The sequence below is a fragment of the Antrostomus carolinensis genome, unplaced genomic scaffold (genome assembly GCF_000700745.2).
Source record: "Antrostomus carolinensis isolate BGI_N321 unplaced genomic scaffold, ASM70074v2 scaffold5119, whole genome shotgun sequence".
Classification (NCBI taxonomy): Eukaryota; Metazoa; Chordata; class Aves; order Caprimulgiformes; family Caprimulgidae; genus Antrostomus; species Antrostomus carolinensis.
Genome location: NW_010340535.1, coordinates 84847 through 108796, shown reverse-complemented (window position 1 = coordinate 108796; position 23950 = coordinate 84847). Strand labels below are relative to the sequence as shown.

Here is a 23950-nt window from a genome sequence, read left to right as displayed (position 1 = left end):
TCACCAAAATGGTAGTCAAGCTTCGGAACAGGCTGTCCTGGGAGGTGGTGGAGTCATCATCCCTGGAGGTATTTAAAAGACAGGTAGACAAGGTGCTCAGGACATAGTTTAGAGGTAGAATCAGTAGTGTTAGAATTATGGTTGGACTCTATCTTAAAGGTCTTTTCTAATCTGATTCTATGATTCTGTTCTATGATACCATGACTGCTTTAAAGTGGTGAAAAAAACATACAGATTTTTCTGTCTGTAGCTTTTTGTTGTTGCTTTTTTGTTGCTCATTTTGTACTTTAAAAAAAAAAAAAAAACAACCATCAAATATCCTGTTTTTTATTTGGCATGTTTCTTCTAGATGCCTGTGTGGAGCCTGGCAGCATGCTTATTGCACAGTTTGGAGCTTAGGCTGTAGAACTGGATCACTTAAGCTGTAGAGGAAAGTGGTTGAAGGCAAATGGAGAGTCAGCAGCGTACCTGGGGGGTTAGGGCAGCTGACTGGTATGACCCCATTCCCCTCAGGAGTGAGTAGGAAATGGGGGGAAAAAGAAAAAAAAGAAAAAAAAGTAAAAATTAATTACTTCTGATCTTTCTGCAAACCAAACTGTTACCTACATGTTTTACCAAACCCCCCCCCAAAAAAAACCAAACCAAAAACATCCAGGGAAGGATACTTAATATGACAATTCCATAAACTGCCAAATAGGGAAGGTGTTGCAAGGGCTGTGACTTAAACATCTTCAGATTTCCACTGAACTAGACAGTTTGAATTCAGTTCACAATAAATGAATTCTAAACAAAGTACAAAATGAATATGGTTTGAATCTGGTCTAAGTCCAGTTCTTCTCAACTACATTGTGCTGTTTTTGTAAATACCAGGCCTAGTTTTAATTTCTGTGACATGAACATGAATCAAGTCTATGGTTTACATTGTTTGTTTCTTTCAGAAGTCTATGCCTATATTTCTTTGTTACCTGGTTTTGGTAGATAAACAAGGAGCTTTACTGATTTTATTTTAAAGGGAGGAAAAATACACATCTGTCTTCTGAAATCTAAATTTCAAACTATACATACTATCAACAGAACTATTTTTGGAAATAGACAAAAGACAGCCTGTACTCACAGCACTGAAATAATATTAAAGGAAGTAGTGACATCTCAGACCAAATCCTCATTGTAATGAGAAGACTGATGGCTAACTCCTTCACACTTACCTGGCCAGAAACTGCATTTTCACAAACAAATGTTTCATAATATTTAGGGAACTCTGGTGCATGATCATTAACATCAAGAACTTGAATATACACATTTGCTTCTGAAATTTTTTCAGGATTTCCTAATGTTTAAAAAAAGACACAAACCAAGAGTTATATTCTACTACGTACTTTAAACTAATGTAGCCATTAGAAAATTTTACTTATATTCTGCAGAGAAGAAAATAGTCACCAAGACCTACAGACACATTTTATACTAAATCTTTTTAATAAATTCAAATGTTTCTTGTACATATAAAGGACACTTTCTTTCTTTACTGTGGTTCTGTTAATCTGATCTGTAGAGGTTTTGTTCATGCAGAACACTTTACTGTACTAGTCATCTGTAAGGTTATGTGGAAGGACAGTGTCTGCTCCTCTAAGCGTATCTGGTCAAGGACCTTATTCAATGTAACTAAAGTTAAGAAAAGGAGAAAGCCATAAACAAGAACATACAGGGACAGAAACCTGAAGGACAAATTCTAAGGGAGGGAATGATGAGAACCAGACCTGGTCAGATGCACTAATTGATGGGGACATGTGAGAGTGTGAGAAAGTTTATTCTTGCGAGATTATCAGACCAGGACCTTGTCCATTGGGAAACCAAAGAAGAAAAAGGGGAAAACAGAAACAAAATATATCAAGGCATAGACCTGACAAAGCAAACATGGAGACAATGGCAAGAAGCAAACCTTACAATAATTGATGGGCTATCCAGAAACCACAGGGCAACTATTCCAGGTAGATCAGTCTGGACTTTGCCAACTGAAAAGACTGTACAACCAGAGGGGCCTCAGATCTGGAGGGGTGCAGGAATCAATGGAGCTCTACAGACCCATGGGGGACGTGCAGGGAGGATCAAAAAGGAGGAAGACAGAAAGGGATATAAAAAAAGGTGCTAGTTGCATGCAAAACAGGGCCATTCAGTATGCTTGTCTGAGTCCTGCACCCGATCACCAGTCACTCCAATCATATATCTTCTCATTAAATCTTTTCTTAGCTATCTCTCTGCATAACCTCACTCTCTGTTGTTGGATGTGTATGTGCGCTGCAGGAACTAAGTACCAGCTACTGGTGAGTCCTGCATATGTGTGAATTAAAATTGTTGCCAGCTATTGCAGACAGATGAAGGTGTGTGTGCCCCAGCCCGTAGTACCAGCTACTGGAGTGAGGGGCAGAGGGGACAAATAGCTATATCTTCCCCATGCCAGATATGCATAGAGTGTGTGTGTGTGTGTATTTTTGTTAGCAAACTTTAAGCTGGACTCAAGAGTGAGCAAGGGGTCCTTGGGTCCAGGCCAGGTGCTCAGGGGGGTCCATGCTGGTATGCTCAGCAGGGATTTGTGAGTACCGCAGGTTTGCCAACAAGCATCAAGCGTGGTCTAGCCGGCAAATTGGGAACCCAAGAAGGGGATAAGAGGACCTGGGGTCTGGGCAGTGGTGCTAGGCAAACAGAGGATTTGTGCAGTTACTGAAGGGATCCATGACTGTATGTGTGCTTGTGAACCTGGAGAGTGTCTTGTGTGTGTGCATGTGTGTGCCTGCACCAGTGACTTTCTGCCTCTCCACCTGAAGAGGAGGGGACTTGGCTGTCTGTCCTTGTGGTTTATGTGAGTCCTGCATGTAGGTGCTACTGAAGGCAGCTGAAGGTCTGTGTGACCAACCATGTCAATGTCCTCTGTGTCTGTGTGTGCACATCTCTGGGACATGCGCTTAACTTTGCTACGAGTTGAGTCTGCAAACAGGAAAGCATCAGCTGCATCTCTGAGCCTGGGCAGAAGCCTCTGTTTCCTGGGCACTGGGCTGGGCTCCAGCATCCGGGCAGGAGGCTCCTGGGCCAGAGTGTCTGGAGGAGGTAGATGTGCTTTCTTACATCACTTAACATCATGGGTACCACAACGATTGTTCACAATTCTTTAAGAAATTCTGTCATTCTTCTTTTTCTTTAGTATTTTGAAATTTTGAAGATTTGTGAGAAAATTTCACCAAAAATCCCATGCTTTAAAAATATTTCTGCCACTACTAGACATGGAGTAATTGCAGTGGACACCGATACTCAACTGTAGCCAAGGCAGAAAGCTGAGACTTTTAATTTGGACCAACAAAACTTTTCTATCCACAGGTCTCCAAACACATACTTGCAAAGAAGTCTGATTTTGCCCAGGCACGTCTAAGGCATTACTGCTCACAGACTTCTTAGACCGATCTTATAGTTTTGTTCTAAGTTTGCACAAGAGGTTTAATTCTTAAGCATTTTATACTTATAGAAGCATACAGTTTCTGTGCTTCTGTTATACAAGTATACTTTATTGTATATATCTAAAGCCACTTTATTCCTGTGGGTTTAGATACAAAAGCTATGTCAGTGTGGCTTGTTCCTGTATGAAAAAGAAAATAAACTCTGCTAATATAAGGCACATTTTTCCTGCATTTATGAAATTTACACAAAGTCACGTTACTATAACTACCTCAGACAAAGAAAAGCCAGACCTAACTACCCTAGTTTCATGGTACAAAAGTTGTGTGTAGACTAGGCTAAAAACACTATTTGTCTATGTAACAAAAATGTTCATAATGTCACCTGAAACAAAGGGAAGGAAGATCTGGAGGTAGAGTATTCTCCTGGAGAAGCTGGCTGCGCATTATTTGTGTGGACGTACTCTCCTCTAGCTAAAACACTGGGTGGGTGGCTGGGCCCAAAGAGGTGTGGTGAAAGGATATAAGTACAGTTGGCGGCCGGTCACTATTGGTGTTCCCCAGGGCACCTCTCCCCAGAGGAGATCTCATCGCAGTCTAACTTCCTTACTAGGAGAAGATGAAGAGCAGGTGCTGATCTCTTCTGTCTGGTGACCAACGATAGGACCAGAGGAAATGGTAGAAAGATGTTCCAGATGAGGTTTAGGTTGGACATTAGGAAAAGGTTCTTCACGCAGAGGGTGGTGGAGCACTGGAACAGGCTCCCCAGAGAGGTGGTCGTGGCACCAAGTCTGACGATATTCAAGAAGCATTTGGACAATGGCCTCAGACACATGGTGTGAATCTTGTGATTGTCCTATGCTAGGGCAAGAGTTGGGCTCGGTGAACCTTGTGAGTCCCTTCCAACTCACAACATTCTGTGATTTTATGATTCTGTTCCCCATGATGGGTGTCGCTGCTTCTGACCTGTTCAAGAAGTCCTTAAAGTATTTTCTTAAATTAGTCAAATGGGCATTTAAGACAAAACCAAAATGTATTCCTTTTTCCCTTACTTCAAATTGTATGGGTTTGGTTGGTTCTTACATTGCTTTTTTTAATGTATAATTCACTAGTTGCTTGGAGGAAACGTTTGTTTTCTTGGATCTTATGGAATCTGTGCTGATAGCTTTGAGTCTTTTGCCAAAGGAAATGGTAGCAAAGCAACTACCAGAGAGATAAAGGGCTAGATACTCAGCAGTTTCGCATTGCTGCTCATCCTGTGTTTACCAAACCTTATGATCTGTCAGAGTCATCTCAAAAATACTTCCTTGTGGGATGACATTTCTCTTGTTGAATCCCAACATCATCATAATAAAATAGGCTATGAAACAGTGCTCAGCTTATTTTTTAAATCAACATAAAAAGTAGCACACATAGCTTTCGTAAATAATACCGAGAGTATACGACTTAACCTTTTTTACTTAAGTCAGAATTGGATGAGATTTGGCTGGATTGGCATTGAGAGGAAAACTTTGTAACACTTGTTAGGAGGCAGAGAATACCTTTGCTGTCTTCAGTCATATACAAATGGTATGGGAAGGACCAAGCTGCCTTGGCCTATTCCTAACTTCCTTGTTCATATGATTCCTGGATACTATATTGGCTTTAAAGACTATCTTTACCTGCACAAATATTTAGATAGCACCTTTCAGCTAGAGCTGTCATTCACATTTGTTTTCTTTCACTGAATAACACTTTTTAAGTTTATCTTTGGTAATTCTCTTGTTTCTACTTCCTTACTATATTTGGGTTGTTGTCTTGTGGGTTTTTTGTTGTTTTGTTTTGTTTTTACCTCAGCATATAGTTAAATGACAAGGAATAACATTTCTCACATTGCTGTTGGAAGACAACTTCATGGAAGTTTTTAATTTTTCTTAAATCACAGGTATTTTGTTTTGGGAGAGAACAACACATTACAAAGCCACATTTGGAATCAGTGTCTGGTAAATATTTAATGAAGATTTTGGATGAAGCAGAATGACTCCTTTGGTTGTGACTGGGGAAGACGGTAGACAATACTTATTTTGACTTCTACCTCTTAAATAGAAAAGTAGTTGTCAGAATTTGATTACAGCTGTTATACTTATCCTGCATTAGGCTAAAGATCTTTCAATGAGTAGAAAATTTCTTTGTCATAAACTCCAATGAGAGAAATCAGAACTTGAAAAAAAGGTCTGAGAGAACTGGATATCAATAGGCTGGATCACTGTCAAGAATGAAGTCAGTGTTTTAATTACCAGGGACAAAAATTAGCAACTTGTTTATTTTGGAGCTGTGTGTAAAGAAAAGCAGTGACCATCTTTAGACACAAAGTAGAATTCAATACTTAAAGAAATTTTAAAGAAAGCTTAGCATTGTCATCAGGCAATAAAATGAAATTTATAGTAATAAGAATAGTTTTTGTAATAATAATAGTTTTTTATAATTATAATTTAGGCTAAAGCAAATTTCTTTACTACCTAAAAGAAATGGACACAATTTTTTTTTTCTTAATAAAAAGAGATTAATCTAAAAAGTTAGAAATCTGTCAAAAGTATATATGACCAAAGAGGGGTAACAATTAAATATTGAATTAATTATATGATCCATGACTGAAACCTTCAAAGATCTCTAAGTTCTGTAGTCATGTAGTAGATCTGGAACCCAGTATGAAAAGACATCTGCAAGACCCAGTGGGATAATGACTGTTGTCACTTGTCGGTAAGTTTGCTTTTGACTGGTAGTGCACTTTTCCAATGGGCATATAGAGAAATAAGGACCCAACTAAGCTCAAACCAGTTGCTGTTACTGTGAATTTTTGTTGATCATCTATAGTTCAACAGAGAGAAAGCTGAAGCAGATATTCCTCATCTAATTTAATTAATTGTCAGTCAATCTTCATCTGACTCATTAAATCAGTGTTAGAGTAAAGCTGATGACTTAAGGATTTCCTGCTCATGTATGGTTAGAATGCTGTTGTTTATGCTTCAGCCTTGTACTAGGTGGAAACTGATTATAATCAAGTAAAAACTGATCAAAGAAAACTTGATTTCTCTTGAGCTAGAACTGTTTTAGGCATAAAGTGGAATAATCCCCAACAGATTGCAGGTTCTGACTGCTTGCATTTAAGGTCCAATGAATTAAATCTACTTCTGCGTACCTTTAAATCATGTTATCTCAATGGCGTGGGGATAGGATGATCCACACCACGAGTCTGCAATAACAGAGACAAGCTTCTTTTACTAATCTCTGATCTGTGTTATTGCAATGGAGGCAAAAGGCTCGTGTCCTTTATGAGTGCCAGGACCTCAATAGCCCCCTAGGGAGGTTGCTGTTGTAATGCAGTTTCAATATCTCTCAGCTGCAATTAATATATTTTGTGGATGAACTCTAATGACATTTTGATTTGGCTTCAAGGGAGCCGCAATGTCATCCACCAAATGTCTCGTACACATAGTGAATGTTATGCCTAAATTTAAAGGAATAAAATGCTATTAGTTCATAATATAAATCATTTCAGGTATGCCCAGACCAAGGTGACCTAACTTCAATGCTTTTGAATATAGTGTTATAAACAGTGACCTTATCATCATTAAAGAAATAAAGAATAAGAATATGAAAATAATGAGGGCTCAGTTTCTCTACAATATCTTGAATTACTGTGAAAGACTTGCTTTCTTTTGCTGCAGGAGACACTTGTTAATTTGTACCATTTGGTTCTGTCCTATTTTATTGTTTAACTAAACATAAAAGTCCAGACTGAAGTCATCCTGCTATGTTTCCATAGCGCTATGCAAGACATGACAAAAATATGCCAGAGATCAATTTTACCAACACCTGCCAGCTGCCCAACAACATGAGAAGTAAAATACATTCATGCTTAAAAACTCACAAAGATGAAAAAGAAGAAAATACTATCAATTCCCAAACAGAAAATAAGGACTTCAATGAAAACAGCTACTGGCTATCCTATATTAAAATTCTAGCAGTAATACTCTGCATACACACAGGCAATGCTCCCTTTTGGGAAGAGTGCAATTTATAAATATGTGTTTAAAGTAGTCTTAGCAATAAATAGCATTTAACTGAGGTTCAGGATTAAAAAAAACATACTAAAAATATTTGTCAAAACCTGATTTATTGATTGGACTATAGTTTCGTGTCTTTTCTCCTTCCTTAGGATGGATGTGATTAATTTTTAAATAATATCTCAATAATCCTGTTAAACTGCCTTATAAATCAGTATCTGTTAATTTTCTAGACTGTTGTCCCAGAGTTAGGGCAACCAGATCACCAAAAGCACAAAGGCAATTTGCATTTGACTTTCAAATCAAACTGACAGGTGAAATTTATATAAAGGATACTTCACAGATTTAACTTCACTGAAGAGAAATCTAGCTGATTTAGGTCTTACATTCACAATTAATGAGCCACAGGTTTCTGACTGGTATTAAATTAGACCCTGGCTAATTTCACACTAGTCAAAAATCTGGGCTGAAATTAACCAGGTTCTAATTTAACATAAGATCTTGCACTGCAGGAGCAATTCATATGCTTCAGTGTAACTTGAAAGAGTTACAGTCTCAATCCTATTATATTTTCCTTTATTTTTTCATAAGGTCATCTTTTATGAAAGCATAGGACCTTGGAGCTCAAATATATTCCGTTTCTATTTAACTAATCATTTTAATAATGCTTCTTAATGTGGCAAGCAACAGTAATATAATGAGAAAGAAGCACGTATCCTCCACTTAAAAGAAGGCATATTCAGAGGATAATTACAGTTTGCAGTATATAAAACACAGCGTTCCTTAAATATCTTACTCACTTGTTTCTGTGGCTGTAACAGTTATGTTGTGCCAAGAAGCTATCTCTCGGTCCAGAGGTTTAGTTGTAATGATTGTTCCATTGTACTCATTGATGCTGAACAATCTCTTTAAATGCATGCCATGGACAATAGAATACCTGCACCCAAAAAAGTAAAGAGATTCCCTAATACTGAAATGTTCCATCAGAAGCAAAGACATAGAAAGCTATTGTCAGTTGAGAAAACAGAGCTATGCATATATACATATAAATGCGTGCTGTAACAACCCAGAAATCATGAAAAATGTACACTTATAAACATTTAAAATTCAATGCTGCCAAGATCAAAGCTCTTCTTTTTATAAAACTAAATATGTCTCAGATCTGTATTAATCTGAACTGAATCTGAAATGCATTATTCATTCTTATTTCTAAGTCAGGCTCACAGCAGGTGAATGACTTCATTGAAAAGAAACAGCAAAAGTGCCATTTGTGAAATGAATAACACTAACAGCTAAGTGGAAGTATAATGGCAAATCTATTTTATCATTGCTGGCATGCTCTGATGCCAAGGGAACAGGCATTATAAAGAGAGATAGACAACTATCTGTAATGAGTTGTCACCTAAGTAGAGTACAAAATCCTAATGCAGGAGATGGTTGCAAATGAATCCAGTGTTCTTGAGTCTTCACTTAAAAGGCTCTGGATACTATGTTTGTATGCAGAGATGCACATACACATGTACACAATATACATACCACTCAAATTGTTAAAGTTTAACTACTGGTCACAGGCCAGAGATGGACTGAAAAAGACACCAATATTGGTTCAAATGGAAAGGATATTTACTAAAATTTTTCACAACATATATAAAAGACTGTCGCAGTTCCTAGTAGAGTCTATTTTATGGAACTAAAACCTGTTTGGAGAGTTGAAACGTTCTTACCATTCCTGTTTGGAATGCTCATATGCCGTAAATATATCTTTACATTATAAGCAACGTGCTCTATTTTAATGAAAGTCCATAATGCAATATACGTGTCACTGTTTTGGAACCATGCAGACATATTCATTTTGTAGCAAGTTCCAGCAAAATATTTCCAACTAAGAAGTCATGGATGTACACTGCATTTCAATGTTTCATAGGAGATGCTACAGACATCTAAATAAACCACAAAACAAGTTTTTTGTTTTTTTTTTTTTTGGGGGGGAAGTACATGTATATTTTTCTTTATTTTTATTTAATTTAACCTTTGACTAGCTTACAAAATAACAGTGGGTGAATCCAAAATCATAGCAAATGGTCTTGCATTGGCTAACTTATGCAGTCCTAACTATAGGTAGATATATATATATACACACACATATATGTATATATATAAAATTTCTGCTATTGGGAACCTGGTAAGCTAATATACACAACATAAGTTATTTTGTGTCTCATTTATCCCTGCAACCTAGCTTGTCTAATTTGCACAGTAAACAGTGATGTCAAGTAACTCAAGCTATTTTAATTATAAACCCCCTGTTAAAGATTAATTATCTGCTTTCTCCCTTAAGAAAGAACAAAATTATTTTGCAAAATTAAAAGCCTGGGGACTCTTTTTGTATAATATCTTAATGGAGTGATTGTGATAGATGTAGGGAATTGGTAAATTTTTGGTCATGCTGAGCTGAGCAGATACCAGTGGAGCTGTTCTGTGTCTCCCTCCCAGCAATGAGAAGTTTTCCAGAAGTTTTTTGGGAACACCTCCAGCCACATACAGGTTTGGCTGCAGTACTCTACTCTGCTGTTGTGCACAGCCTTTTCCAGGCTGCTGTTTAAAATATTACTCCATCTCAAATTATTGCAAAGGTACACAAACAAAGCTCGTTTATTTAGTTTTTGGGCTAGGGAGCAGGATTTAACCTTGTGTACTGGTTCTTGCTGGGATAGAGTTAATTTTCTTCATAGTAGTTGGTAGGTAGTATGGTGTTATGTTTTGGACTGGTGATCAAAACAGTGTTGACAACAGAGGGATGTATTAGTTATTATGGAGCAGTGCTTACATAGCATCATGGCCTTTCCTGTCTCTCATGTTTCCCCACTAGTGAATAGGCTAAGGGTGCACAAAAAGTTGTGAGAGGAGACAGCTGGGACACCTGACCCCAACTTATCAAACATATACTCCATACCATGTGACATTGTGCTCAACAATAAAACTAGGAGGGGTGGAAGTTGGTCAGGGCTGCCATTGCTCAGGGACTGGCTGGGTATTGGCTGGCTGGTGGTGAACAATTGTTTCAGATTTTTTTTGTATCACTTGTTTTTCTTGGGGTTTTGTTGTGGGGATTTTTTTCCCCTTTGTTGTTTTATTTTTTTCTTCTGTTTTATTATTCTGCTGCCTTCATCTAAACTCATGAGTTTTTGCACTCTTACCCTTCTGATACTTTCTTGCATGCCAGTGTCTGGGAGGGTGAGCAAGCAGCTGTGTGGTGCTTAGCTGCCTATTGAGGTTAAACCACAACACCTAGGAAAACCTAGGCTATCACAATGGAAGCATGATTAATTGTAATAATGAACCAAGGTAAGGAACAGAAATAGCCTTTTCAAATCTCAACCACATTTATATTTGAAGCCTGTTCAATTTTAAGTTAGATACCTGACTGGACAGTCATCATCGTCTGGGTCTCTGGCAGTTACAGCGCCCACCAACGAGCCAGTCACAGCTGCTTCAGAAATCTCCATGATGTAATTCTCCAAGGTGAAAACTGGAGGCTCATCAGCATCTTCCACATTGATTTTGACAATGGTTTTGTCTTCAAATGGTCCTTCTTTCAGAAAACGGTCATCAATGTACCTGTTTTCAACTTTTGCTTGAATACTGTATCTCCTCCTGCTCTCATAATCCACTCTCTGTTAAGAAAGTAAGTGAAATTTGGAATATTTCTTTCTCCACATCTGAACTAAATACAGTTTAATAAGTGGTGTGAGATTAAAGACAAAATAGTGCTATCCTTCTTTTGGGAATGTTTCAGAAGTAGTAATATCTAAGTTTTCTTTTTAAAGTGTAAAAAACACTTTTAAATTACACTGTACTATCAGTGTAAACTTTCCTATGTACGCTGGCTTTAATTTTATAGTTAAACAACACTGTAAAGGTCTTCCCATAGAATGTCAGCCCTAAGAAAACCAACTTCTTCTATTAGTACTTGTATTTCCAACATAGGAATAACCTCAGTGAACACTCTTCTTTATTCTTACATAAGCAATGTAAATCAGTTAATCTGTAGGGCTTAAAATGAGTATTTTAAAATTTAGTCTGTAAAGGAAACAAATTCCAGAAGGCAATAATGAGTGTTTAATAAACACATTGTTATATTACTATTTTAGATAGTCATTATTTTCTGTAATAAAATAAAGAAATACTTAATACCTTCCTGAATTGTAATATATCCAAATAGAAAAACAAAACCAAAACCAACCAAACAAACAAACAAAAACCCACCCAAAAAACCCCAACCAATTTTATAACATTCGTTTCTTTATGCTCCTGGATTTCACTTGACTATTAAACTCTATCATCATTTCAGATGATGACCCAGAGGACCCAGAAGTCTTATGTGATACCAAAATGTATCACACAGTATCAAAGTCTCTTAAATATCTTAATTTATATACCAGTACCTTTTTGAGTGCATTTAGTGTCTTTTCAAAGCTATGCCATAACGAAAACTCCACTGTCTATCTAATACTGTAATACATTCTGGCTTCAGTTAAGTTTAACAAGAGCTGTTGGAAGTGAGGAAATATAGTGCACAATTTATTGATAAAGATTTTGCAGATGATGTACAGAAGAGATAGAACATTTTCTCACAATGGGATGCACTGTATAGCGCAGCTAGGAATAACATTAAGATACTTTGACTGCCACTATTTTATTCAGAAGTAATAGGAATGAGTCAAAAAAAGTAAATAGAAAGAAAAGCATGTTTCTTTTTACCCCCCTAATATCTTAATCAAATCACAAAGCCTGAAGAAAGAAAAAACAGTAGAATCCAAAGCAATAGGCCTTTTCTAAACATCCAGCTTGCTTTAGGAGATTCTTTCCAGTATTAAGAGATTTTTTAGAAGGTTTCTGAGATCTCACCTTTTTTAATAAGACAATTCCTTCTTGAGTCTCATTGTTAGTAATGATGTCAAAAACATCTGAGCTATCTCCTTCAATGAAATAATTCATGGCTGCATTTTCCCCTATGTCGCTGTCTTCTGCAAAGACTTTGCCTACAGTAGTGCCCACAGGAGCCTCTTCAGAGACGCTCATGTAGTAGAGTCCTAAAGAAACAAATACTGGCACAGTTTAGTGATCTGCCATGGTTATTAGCTGTTGTAGCTATGATAGCCTGAGGCTCTCAGAAAGTTGGGGAAAGCCCCCAGCTTTTGTTAGAGCAATGAGTCTAATCTAGCAATGGATACATCTTCTGGCGCAGAGGATGACTTTTCCATTCACGAGTCCTCCTCTGTCAGCCCCACTTTAGCATTAAATAAAGAGCTATGGAGAACCAACAGGCTGAGAAAACAGTGGAGAGCAGCAATTCCCAACTGCATTTCGTTAGTTTTTCCTGATAGCCCACCTAGCACCTCACACATCTACTAGAAACTGCCTGCACAGAGAAGGTCACGTCATTTGCTAAAGAGCTTACAGTATCTGTTAGCAAAGAATGAAGAGAGAAGAAAAAGAAAGAATGTGAGTGAAAATGGTATTAAATATCCTGTTGCCCAGATTTTAGGCTTAGGTAGGGCAAACTATATGGAAAGCAGTTTAATAAATCATTTCCCTCCAAACCCTGGTGATAAAAACATCAGGCCTGAGGTCTTTTGTAATGATAGGTTTTCTTTTCCTCTTTGTTTTTGAGCTTTTGTGTGGGATTTTTTTAAATTTTATTTTTATTTAAATCTGTATGTTGAGTTAAAGCACAGACCTGTTCTGAAAAGACCTACTAGTGATTTTAGTAGAGCTACAGCAGATCTAAATTTCCTCAAGACCTGAACTACTGTAAGTAGCTTATACTCACGCTGTTGAAATTTAGGTGGATTGTCATTGATGTCGGAGAGGTTGATGGTAACAGTGGCTGGTGCTGAAAACGCCCCCCCTTTCCCCACCCTTTCCCCAACCATATCTTTGGCTTGGATGATGACCAAATACTGATCTTTTGTTTCTCTATCCATTTGGGAAGCCATTCTGATGACCCCTAAAAATGAAAAGTATAATATTATAACATATTTGTCCTTCCGCACCCCCGCCCCCCCCAACATTTGACAATATAATACGGGTATAAAAAGCACCATTAAACACAGTTATGAATTTATATTCTAGACTATGCACAGCACAACTGTCCTAATACTGGGAATTACTATTCATGGCAACATTTAGGCTGCATGACAGACCCATTCTGCATACTTAAAGTTCTGGATAGCAGAACCCACCACATATCTCCTCTACAATATATAACCTTCTTTCTTCCCCAGAATTAGGATTTTGGAAAGATGTCATATATCTGTGGTTTCTCCAGCACAGAGGTAGGAATGTCACATAATGAGCCATAAAGCTGTTAACCCAGAAGTGTTCCTGGGTCCATTTGTTGGATGGGGTAGTCAGAATCCAACTCTTTTCCTTAGCAAGATAATTTGCTAAATAAGTTGCTGATTCTCTAGGTGTAAAGAATTTTAATTTCCTATGGGAAAGAAAGAATTTTTATTTATTTATTTATTTTTAGATCTAGGGACTATACAAAGATGTGCAAGTATAGGGCTGCACCAGTTGATCTTTGTGTTGAAAAGAAGAAAGACATCTTTGTTTGCATCCATCTTATGTTTCATTATGACTGTTTTCCAGATTACTGATTACAAGATCATTTGTAGTACCTGTCTTTGGCTCCACAGAGAAATAAGGCTGTCCCTGAATAAGACTGTAAAGCAGACGGGCACTGTTCCCGTAAGAAGGATCATCACCATCTGTAGCTGTTACCTGTGTAACCGAAGTACCTCAAGGAAAAAATAAAATAGATTATTTTATTTTCTTCTTGTATGAATTATCTCCTAATTACAAAACGTAAACTCTTTAAAGGCTTTTTGCATATCATTATATTAGCAAACAGTTCTGAAAATTTACAGGAACAAATGGCACCTTCTAAAATTTATCATTAAAAAGGGAAAATATTTCCTCAGCAACTATTATTGTTGCATTCAAATTTTCAATTAAAATAAAAAAAATAACATGTGACTTTTCAACAGTATATTTAAATTGCTTAAAATACTATGTATATTATGACTTTGCTGTAATTTCTAATATATTCATGGAATACAGGAAATTGTTTCTCCTCCCCTTGTATATTCTTCCAAGTATTTTGTGGAAGTTTCCCATGGGAATAAGAAAACACAACCACTTTGTAACCAATAAGCTCAGTAGTGATAAAGAAATTGTTAGCTAGCAAAGCAACCAAGAAGTATAACAAAGTGCTGATAACATTTTTTTATCCTTGAGTCTTTAATGACCCTGTCCCAGTGCAAGTGTCACGGCAGAATCCCCAGTGCAAAATACATATCAGAATTAATCTGTAGAGCTTGATTTCTTGTCTGGCTGGAAGCTGGTTATATCCTAGATACAAGATTGACGGCAATCTCATGGTATCATCAGTGATGATTGTCCTTTAAAAGAAAATATTCACAGTAGCTTCATTTTGTCAAGTACACATAGCTTGTGCATAAGAATACAAATACCACTTCTCGTGAGGAACAGCAGGAAATCAAGCTACTTTCTGAAACTTTCTGGCATACGTTCACGTGGTCGTACCTGCTTACCAATATAGCTGCATAACTATGCTGGAGAAGAAAAGTAGAAGAAACGATGGAGTGCAAGGAGTTAAACCAGAAACACCTTTTTATGGCAAGCTCATACTTGATACTTATCCCTAATAAACCAAATATATTAATTTACAAGTTTTCTAGCAGTTCAATAGCTTTGTTTTTAAATAGAATGGAAGAAGGCTTTCTCATATAAAGTTATGCTGAATGAAATATTTTTATTATTTAAAAAATATTTTTTGCATTTTCTCTCAATTTATTCAGCAGCACTCCAAGTGATTCTATAACACATTATCTTCTCAGAGAGGAGGTATACTAAAATGTTATTAAATGACACCAACTTTTGGAGTTACATGTTCTTCATAGTGCATATTAGGTGTATGTATAAATGTATACATATATATATATACACACACACTACTCTCTATTGCTCTAGAGAAATTAAAAGATAAAATGACAGATTAATATTTAATCAGGGCATATATATGCTGCAGAAATAACAGTATTATTTAATAAGAATTAAGGGTAAAGGAAATCCTCAGCTACACAATTGTTAACTTTGTATCAGTTGTGGTCTATGGCAACTGTTCTACCTAATACAGGAAATTCATTCTGTAATTTATCACAAGGAGAATGTAGTTGCTTTGGAAAAAGAAAAAAAAAAAAGGGAATAGTAGTTAGGAAAGGATCAAAAACTAGGAATAATCCAATAAGTACGATCTTTTATAAATGCCATTTTCTACTAAATAAACCCACGTACCCACAACTGCATTTAGTAATGGACTTGTTTAGAGCATCATATTTAGTAAATCATTAATAAAATCCAACAAATATAGGACTGCAAAGTTCTTATTACAGTTTTTTACATCTCACTCATTTAAATGTGGATTTATTTTCTACACAGTTTCTAATCATGAGAAAGAAATGTTGAATGAAAAACAACATTTGCTGTTTCTCAAAGCTGTCTACTTTTCTGCTTGCCTGTTGTCTCTTCCAGAATATAGCAGAAGGAACTAGTTGGGCTCAGTGAGATGCAGCTGGTGGATGTAATGGAAAGGTAAACAGGCAGAGGGTATCTATTAAAGAGTGAGCTGACCTGGAGGGAAGCAGTAGCAGATCTCCTGCCCGCTTGGGAGGAAGATTATATTTAAACTGAGGTGGCAGGAGACCATGTAAAGAGATGACTATGGTTTCTCACATTTTTTAGGACAAAGATTTCATGATCACTACATGAACCTCTACCTTAAATATGGACTATGTAATAAGCAGAAGGAAAACATTATCCCAGGTTTAGAATATTTTTTCAGTTTTTAATTTTTCACTACCATGAAACCTCTATTTCTTTATACATTTAAACTGCAGCAAACAAAGCAAGCTGTTTGTTGAGTGTAATCAAGTTTACCTAAACATTTGTATTTGAGTGATAGGAATTAGAATGTTAAAATTACATATTCAAAAACTCCAAAAAGCCTTTTTTTTTTTTTTTTTTTTTTTTAACTCCATGTTTGGGAGAAAAATAATTGATCAGATATGAATAATATCTTTTAAAACAATCAATTAACACCTAACACCTCCTCATACAAACAAACAATAAAAACCCCCAAACCCCACATCTTGACAGCCCAGCCATGACATAATATAATTGACAATCCAACCATGATACAGTTTCCCAATATGCATGTTCAAATGGATATAATGGCAGAGATGAATTAACTGCATATATCTGTGAGCTTTCAAACATGCATTTTTTAACATGGGAGTCTGTGTGTTGTTGGTATAAATTTAGTCCCAAATATGTGTTTTATATACACAATAATGTCTTAAGCTGGTTGGTAAACATGCTTACACATTTTCTTTCTTTTTATTAGCTTTATTTAAGGCAAACTACAATTTGCTGATTGCTGAATAAGATTTTTCTTTGTATTCCTGCAGCCTTGGTTTTACCCTTCTTGGGCAAAACATAGTCGTGCTACTTATATATTGCAGTCCATTAGGCAAACTATAGGGCCCTCATATGGCAAATAGTTATTCATTTTTCTAAGTAGAGCTTGAAATCTACAAAAACATAAAGTACTGATATATTATTGTATCTGATTCATAACCTGTCCATCAGATATACTGCATTTGTACAAGTTTAACAGCTATATGGAAGACACTTAACGTAAAATGGTACCAAATGCCTGAGGGAAAACCATAGTCCTGTGTTCTCTGAAGAGTCCATTTGCTGACACACTTTCCATTTACTGTGACACTTGCATATAAAATCCTAATAAAATTTATTACCAAGATTAAAAGACAGCTAAGAAAGAAGTAAAATGTATCCCAATTTGTTTGCACTTTAATATATATATTGGTATTTGTACCTAAGTATAGGCAAAATTATCTGTGCCTATTGTCTGGTTTTCTGTGGTTCTCTGAGGCAAGTGGCCAGATTTGAATTATTGTCTCATTGCTTTCTTAGCTCCAGAGAAAATATTCTGAAACAGAGCAAAAGCCAAGTCTCTCTATTGCACTGTAGCATTTAAACTACATCTTTACTATGCAAGAGTACCTATTTTACCTTAGAGTACCCAGTACCTATTTTACTGGGTGTCCTGGTTTTGCTAAGATAGAGTTAATTTTCTTGTTAGCTAGAATAGCTGTGCTTTAGTTTCAGTATGGGATTTGTTATGAGAAGAATGTTAATAAGCACTAATGTTGTTAGTTGCTGCTGGAGCCCAAGGTCATCATGTTTGGCTGGTTCACAGCTGCATTAGGACTGGGAGGGAAGAAGTGTAGTGAATAGCAAAACCCAAAATTGGCATTTGAATATGCTGATATGATATTTCATATCGTATCACATCATATTCAGTATACTAACCAGGGTTGACTGGAAATTGGGGGTATTCTCTAGGGCATTGCTCGGACTTGTTCTTCTGGGATTGTGGTTTTGGTTTTGGGACTGTCTCTGCTCCGGGATCGCTGGCTGGAGACAGGCTGGGCATCGGTTGGTGGGTGGTGAGCAATTGCACTGTGCATCACTTATTTGTATATTCTGTTATTACTGTTATCATAACTGTCATTTTCTTTTAATTAGTAAATAGTCTTTATCTCAACCTATGAGTCCTTTTGCCCTTTTCCTTCCAATTCTCTCCCCTACTCCCTGGAGAGGGGGAGGAGAGTGAGAGAGCAGGCTGCAAACCAAAAGGCTTAAACCACCACACTAGGAGAAAAACACTGATTTAATGCATCAATGTTGTAAATTTTAGTTGTTTACTATTTCTACCTACTGAAAGGTTAGAAATTTCCTTGTAAGGATTAATGCTTTAGGATGCACACTGAAAGAGTTTTCACTTCAGAAGTGCGGTCCCCACACTGTCTTCTCATCTCCAAACCTGAGTGAATGAGAAAGGTTCAAAGGCTAGAAGTACCTTCTGAACATGCAGCTGATTATGTAAGAAAAAGTTATTTGACCAAGAGCTCAGATGCAAAAGTCTTGAGACAAATAAGTTAGGTCTGCATGGAAGAAAGCTGCAATAAAGAAACAATCATACACTCAAAACTGATTTCCCTGGTGGTATAAGCAGAGTGACTAGGAAATAAATTGATTAAATGGATGTCTTTTGTAGTTATTGCTGGTAGTGATGGTTAGCTACTGCTTCCTGTCAGAAATTAGGATAATAACCCCACTTTTGATTAAACCCCAGGCATGAATATCCTTTTCTTGCAGCTGCTCTCCAGGCTGACAGAAGATAAAGTTTACAGCTCCCTGTGAAAGATTCACTGAATCTGCCCCAGAAGTTGAACAGATAATGCTGAATGAAACATAGTTTTTATTACCTTTTATGGTCACTGATACTATTGTGTTAATGACCTCATTAAGTCACACAGTTTTAAGTAGCACAATATTTGAGTTTCTTTTCAATATTATTTGCAATAGAAATAACCGAAAGAGATAGGGGTACAAATTTAAAATATTACCAGGATTCTTTTTGTAAGATTTAAAGAATCCAGATTTCCTTTGATTTTGGAGATAGTTATTTGGAGATAGCAGTATCTATAACACGCTTGTTTATGTCAGCTGCATTCACACTTTGTTTATTTTTAAGGATTTAAATGTATGTGTATACACATTATGTATGCATATGTATATGTACACAGATATGTATATATACACCTATATTTGTCAGATGTTGACATTCCTTCACATTTGTTATAAGTTTTCAGATACATGACAGATCCTAGTACAGGTCTGTTTGATCGTATGGAGGTAGGAAAGAAGAAATGCAGGGATTAAGTTGTTCCTCTTGACAGAAAAATTACAATTCATGTGCTTAGGAAATCAAAAGGCAGTCCTTCGCTGCACACCATCTAATTCAAACAAGGAGAAGCTCACTGACAGGAGAGAGGCTTGGTAATGCAAATCGGTAGGCATCATACATGGTGTGAGGGTCGTCATTACATAAGCCCACTACTTGTAGGAAGGAAACTAGCCCTATATTTGGGGCAGAAATCATGAGTGCCTGTGATGTGACTGTGATCCTTTTCCAGTTACAGTACAATATGATTTACACAATACAGGTTACAATAAAGACATATTGTTTAATTATTAAGTAGAATCAGAGTAGACTAAAAAATGCTGTTGAGTACTTTTCAGTTCATCCAAGCTTATATTTATGTCCTTAAAAGTCCTTGTTTCAGATTGTCAGAAGCCTGAAAAGCTGACGGGTTGTAACAATAATCATACACTGAACAATTTTCCAGAGACTAGGGTGCTATACTGATTGAAAAAGTGGTGAAACCTGTCAGGCCCAAATCTCCTTTGCGGTATCAACTGAATATAGTATTCTGCGTGTTTCGAGTGGTAATGTTATAATTTTAAACAAGCAACAATTTCAAGGCTGAATCACTGATGAGAAAGACAAGTCTATATAGACAATTCAAACATTAATCCAGTTTCTGTAAAAAGACTTGGATACATATAGGTGCCTAAACATGAAGGGCAAGAATATTAAGTAGAGGTATGCACAACCTTCAGTTAAAGCATATACCTTTGCAAATTTCCAAGCTTGTAAAATAGTTTTCTTCCTTCTCACTGAAAGGCAGTCTATAAAATATGCTGTTAAGATTTTATATCAACATAGCTATCTAGAAGGAAAAAAAAAAAAAAAAACAACCAAAAAAAATCCTAAACAAAATAAACCAGGAAATAAAGATTTTTGTTCACAGCATGTTGTACCTTCAGGAGACATCTCTGGAACAGTGGCCACATAAGGTTCATCCAAGAACTGTGGTTCATGATCATTGACATCTCGAACCTTGATAATAAATTCTGATTCAGGTTCAACAGGAAGTTGAGTGCTCCTGTTAACCACTTGTGCTCTTAGAGTGTAGAAAGGTTTCTTTTCTCGATCCAGCTTTTGTGTCACGTAAATTTTGCCATTATTTTCATCAATGATAAAAATGCTTCCAGCTCCCTCCCCAATCAAAATGTATTTTAGGTTCTCATCCTGCTTGTCTAAATCTGATTTCAGCTGTAAGTACAAAACAGAAAAATAAGCCACATTTGGGGAGGAATATTCATTTTAGTCATTCCTTGTTTTCATTCTACAGTGAAGCCTGTCACCAGTGAGCATTCTTGGATACTAATATTTAAAAAAAGGTACTGTCACATTTTGAACCAGCCATGGCTCAGTTTTAAAGTATTGATATAATAGACATATAAAAGTATGGTAAACCTGAAAAAAAGATGCTTCAGCCACTTTGAAGTGAAGGGAATGAATGTAAGTACCTACTTTATTTAATTGTTTTATCAGCTCCCATAAACTTTTGCTGAAAACAATGCAAAGGTTTTATATATAATAATACATTATCATATAATAAATACTTTATCTAAATTTTTTATTATTACCAATGACACGAGTGCTTTGTAAGTTTTATATATATTTTTTTGTACTCAGCAATGCTAAGTGTAAATATGAGAGGGAGTGGTGTTCTATTTCTGTTGAAATACTAAAAAGATGAAAAGCCGTTCTGTGGTATAAGCCTGTATTATTTATTCTGAAATAAATTGATAGACATTTTCAATTTCCTTCCAGGATGATCTGTATCCTCTGTTGTCTTGCTAAGATGAACTTTATGATGATGATTCCTCTGATGAAGCTGAGCCCTGGAGACCACTGCAGTTCAGCTGCATTTGTTCATGACAATAAAATAGTTCTGTTAATGTTAACAGTATGTAACACTACTTTTTTTAATAGCAATAACTTAATTTCTTAATGTGGCAAGCATCCACAGCTGAATATTCTGGGAACAGTAATTTCTATCATATAATTAATTTTCTAATTTTTTTTCTTAATTTGTTTTGAGTTTAGAACAAAAGATATCAAGATCTCTAAAAGCCTGGATAATGATTGAAAAATTTAGTGTGAAAAAATCGCAACAAATTTTAGTCAACCTGCTTCTCCTACAACACATTAAGTTTTGAATGCAAATAATATATGTACTTGTTGACTTCAGTAATCTCATCATTTTGCTTCACGTTTATCGACCCTACAGCTCAGTGTAGAATGTGAGGCCCCAGAGTGGGAAAGGAGTAACTATGGGGTGTAAAGGGCACATTTCCTTATTGGATCTCCTCAGCATATTTTGTAATAGCTTTTGAAACTGAAAAATCATTTTAACTTTTATTTGGAACAGAACCCGTGCCTTTTGAAAATTTTCATAATGCATAATAGTCTGCATGTATCAAATGGATAGTTTATTTAGAATGTGACTGGGACATTGTTCTGATACAGGAGGAACAGTTTTGAGTTCCTGCTCTGAGTTCTGTCAGAGTATTTAAGCCCTAAATTATACAGAATTAATTCCCCTTGTCAGTACAAGAGAGAATTTTCAGTGCTAAGGAGTTTGGAACCATTTAAAATATTAACAACTAAAAGTCAAAGGTTTTCAACATAATTAGTTATATGCAAAACATGGAGCAGGTTCACCCCTTTATAACTGATTTAATCATACTCATTTTAACACCACTCAAATTTGGCATCTGGCTAATGGGCACCAGTTTCTTCTTGATCCATAAATTTTGGTTTCCTTGTCATGAACCCCAGGGCATGGGAAAGGTGATGAATATCTAGAATTTTAAGCTAAGATGGGGTTCAGATGTGACCACAGAGTCATCAAACCCTTAGAGACTGGAGGCATGCCTCAGACTGGCTGTTTAGATACAACCTGTGTTGAACCACTAACTCAGAATCATTTATCCTCAAAAGATTTTCATGACCTTGACCATGTTAAATAAAAGGGCTCTTACAGATGACTTTTGCTGAGAAAGCATACTGAAGGTTCTCAGTTTACCTGTTTTATTAAGCTAGACGCAAAAGAATAAATGGTTGTTCTGTTGTAATTGAGAACTAGGAACAAGAATTTATGTACTTGCTCTCATATGTCATTCATTGTAGTGCTGATGGACAGTTTTCTTTTTCTTAAACATGATAATGGAAAAGGATTCATGAGTCTTTGTCAAGTGAAATTTGAAGATTGAGCTCCGAATCTGACTGCAAAAAGCACTTGAAATGGAATAGTGACTTTGAATTCAAGACTGTCAACCTTTGTATTTTCATTGATGCAGTTTCCTTCAGGGCCTTGTTTACTAAAAATTTGTGTTTTGATCATAGGCTAACACTTCATTTACTGAAAGAAGAGCATATTCTACTGAGTAAAAAGACACTAGTAAATACATCTGCTTAGACAATGGTTAGATTGCAATAAATTAACCATAATCTTCAACAAAAATTCCTTATAGTATACCTGTGAAAAATAGAAAGACGAGATTATGAAATTTTTCTAAAGCATTATGAAAATATATGATATTTCATAGAATCATAGAATGGTTTGGGTTGGAAGGGACCTTAAAGATCATCTAGTTCCAACCCCCCTGCCATCAGTAGGGACACTAGACCAGGTTGCTCAAAGCCTCATCCAACCTGGCCTTCAACACTTCCAGGGAGGGGGCATCCACGACTTCCTTGGGCAACCTGTTCCAGTGTCTGACCACTCTCACAGTCAAGAACTTCTTCCTTATATCAAATCTAAACCTACCCTCTTTCAGCTTAAACCCATTTCCCCTTGTTCTGTCATTAACTGCCCTTATGAAAAGTCCTTCCTCAGCTTTCTTGTAGGCCCCCTTCAAGTATTAGAAGGCTGCTATAAGATCGTAAGGTAGGGCCTTACGAGAGTGGAGTAGAGGGAGAGAGTCACCTCCCTCGACCTGCTGGCCATGCTTCTCTTGATGCAGCCCAGGATACGGTTGGCCTTCTGGGCTGCAAGCGCACATTGCCGGCTCATGTTCAGCTTTTCGTCCACCACCACTCCCAAGTCCTTCTCTTCAGAGCTGGTCTGAAGCCACTCATCGCCCAGCCTGTATTTGTACTTGGGGTTGCCCCAACCCTGGTGCAGGACCTTGCATTTGACCTTGTTGAACTTTGCGAGGTTAGTACACACCCACTTCGTCAAGGTCCCTCTGGATGGCATCCCTTCCCTCCAGCGGTGTCAACCGCACCACTCAGCTTGGTATCGCTGGCAAACTTGCTGAGGGTGCACTCAATCCCACTGTCCATATCACTGACAAAGATGTTGAAGAGCACCGGTCCCAATACCGACCCTTGAGGGACACCACTCAGAATTTCAGTTGTTCACCACAACTCTTTGAGTGCGACCATCCAGCCAGTTCCTTATCCACTGAGTGGTCCATCCATCAAACCCACATGTTTCCAATTTAAAGACAAAGATGCCATGTGGGACAGTGTCAAACGCCTTGCACAAGTCCAGGTAGATGACATCAGTTGCTTTAGCCTTATCCACC

The 23950-nt window shown here is 36.8% G+C and overlaps 1 protein-coding gene across 1 annotated transcript in view; it reads right to left on the bottom strand.

The window, feature by feature from the left end:
• CDH19 (cadherin 19) overlaps positions 1 to 23950 on the bottom strand; it is a 46033-nt gene that overhangs the window by 19925 nt on the left and 2158 nt on the right. Inside the window, exons 2-8 of the mRNA XM_010176163.2 lie at positions 20327 to 20621; positions 14170 to 14289; positions 13320 to 13496; positions 12395 to 12579; positions 10907 to 11160; positions 8287 to 8423; positions 1206 to 1327 (exon numbers count right to left, since the gene is read on the bottom strand). Coding sequence (XP_010174465.1) covers positions 1206 to 1327; positions 8287 to 8423; positions 10907 to 11160; positions 12395 to 12579; positions 13320 to 13496; positions 14170 to 14289; positions 20327 to 20621 — 1290 coding nt within the window. The remainder of the gene's footprint in view (positions 1 to 1205; positions 1328 to 8286; positions 8424 to 10906; positions 11161 to 12394; positions 12580 to 13319; positions 13497 to 14169; positions 14290 to 20326; positions 20622 to 23950) is intronic.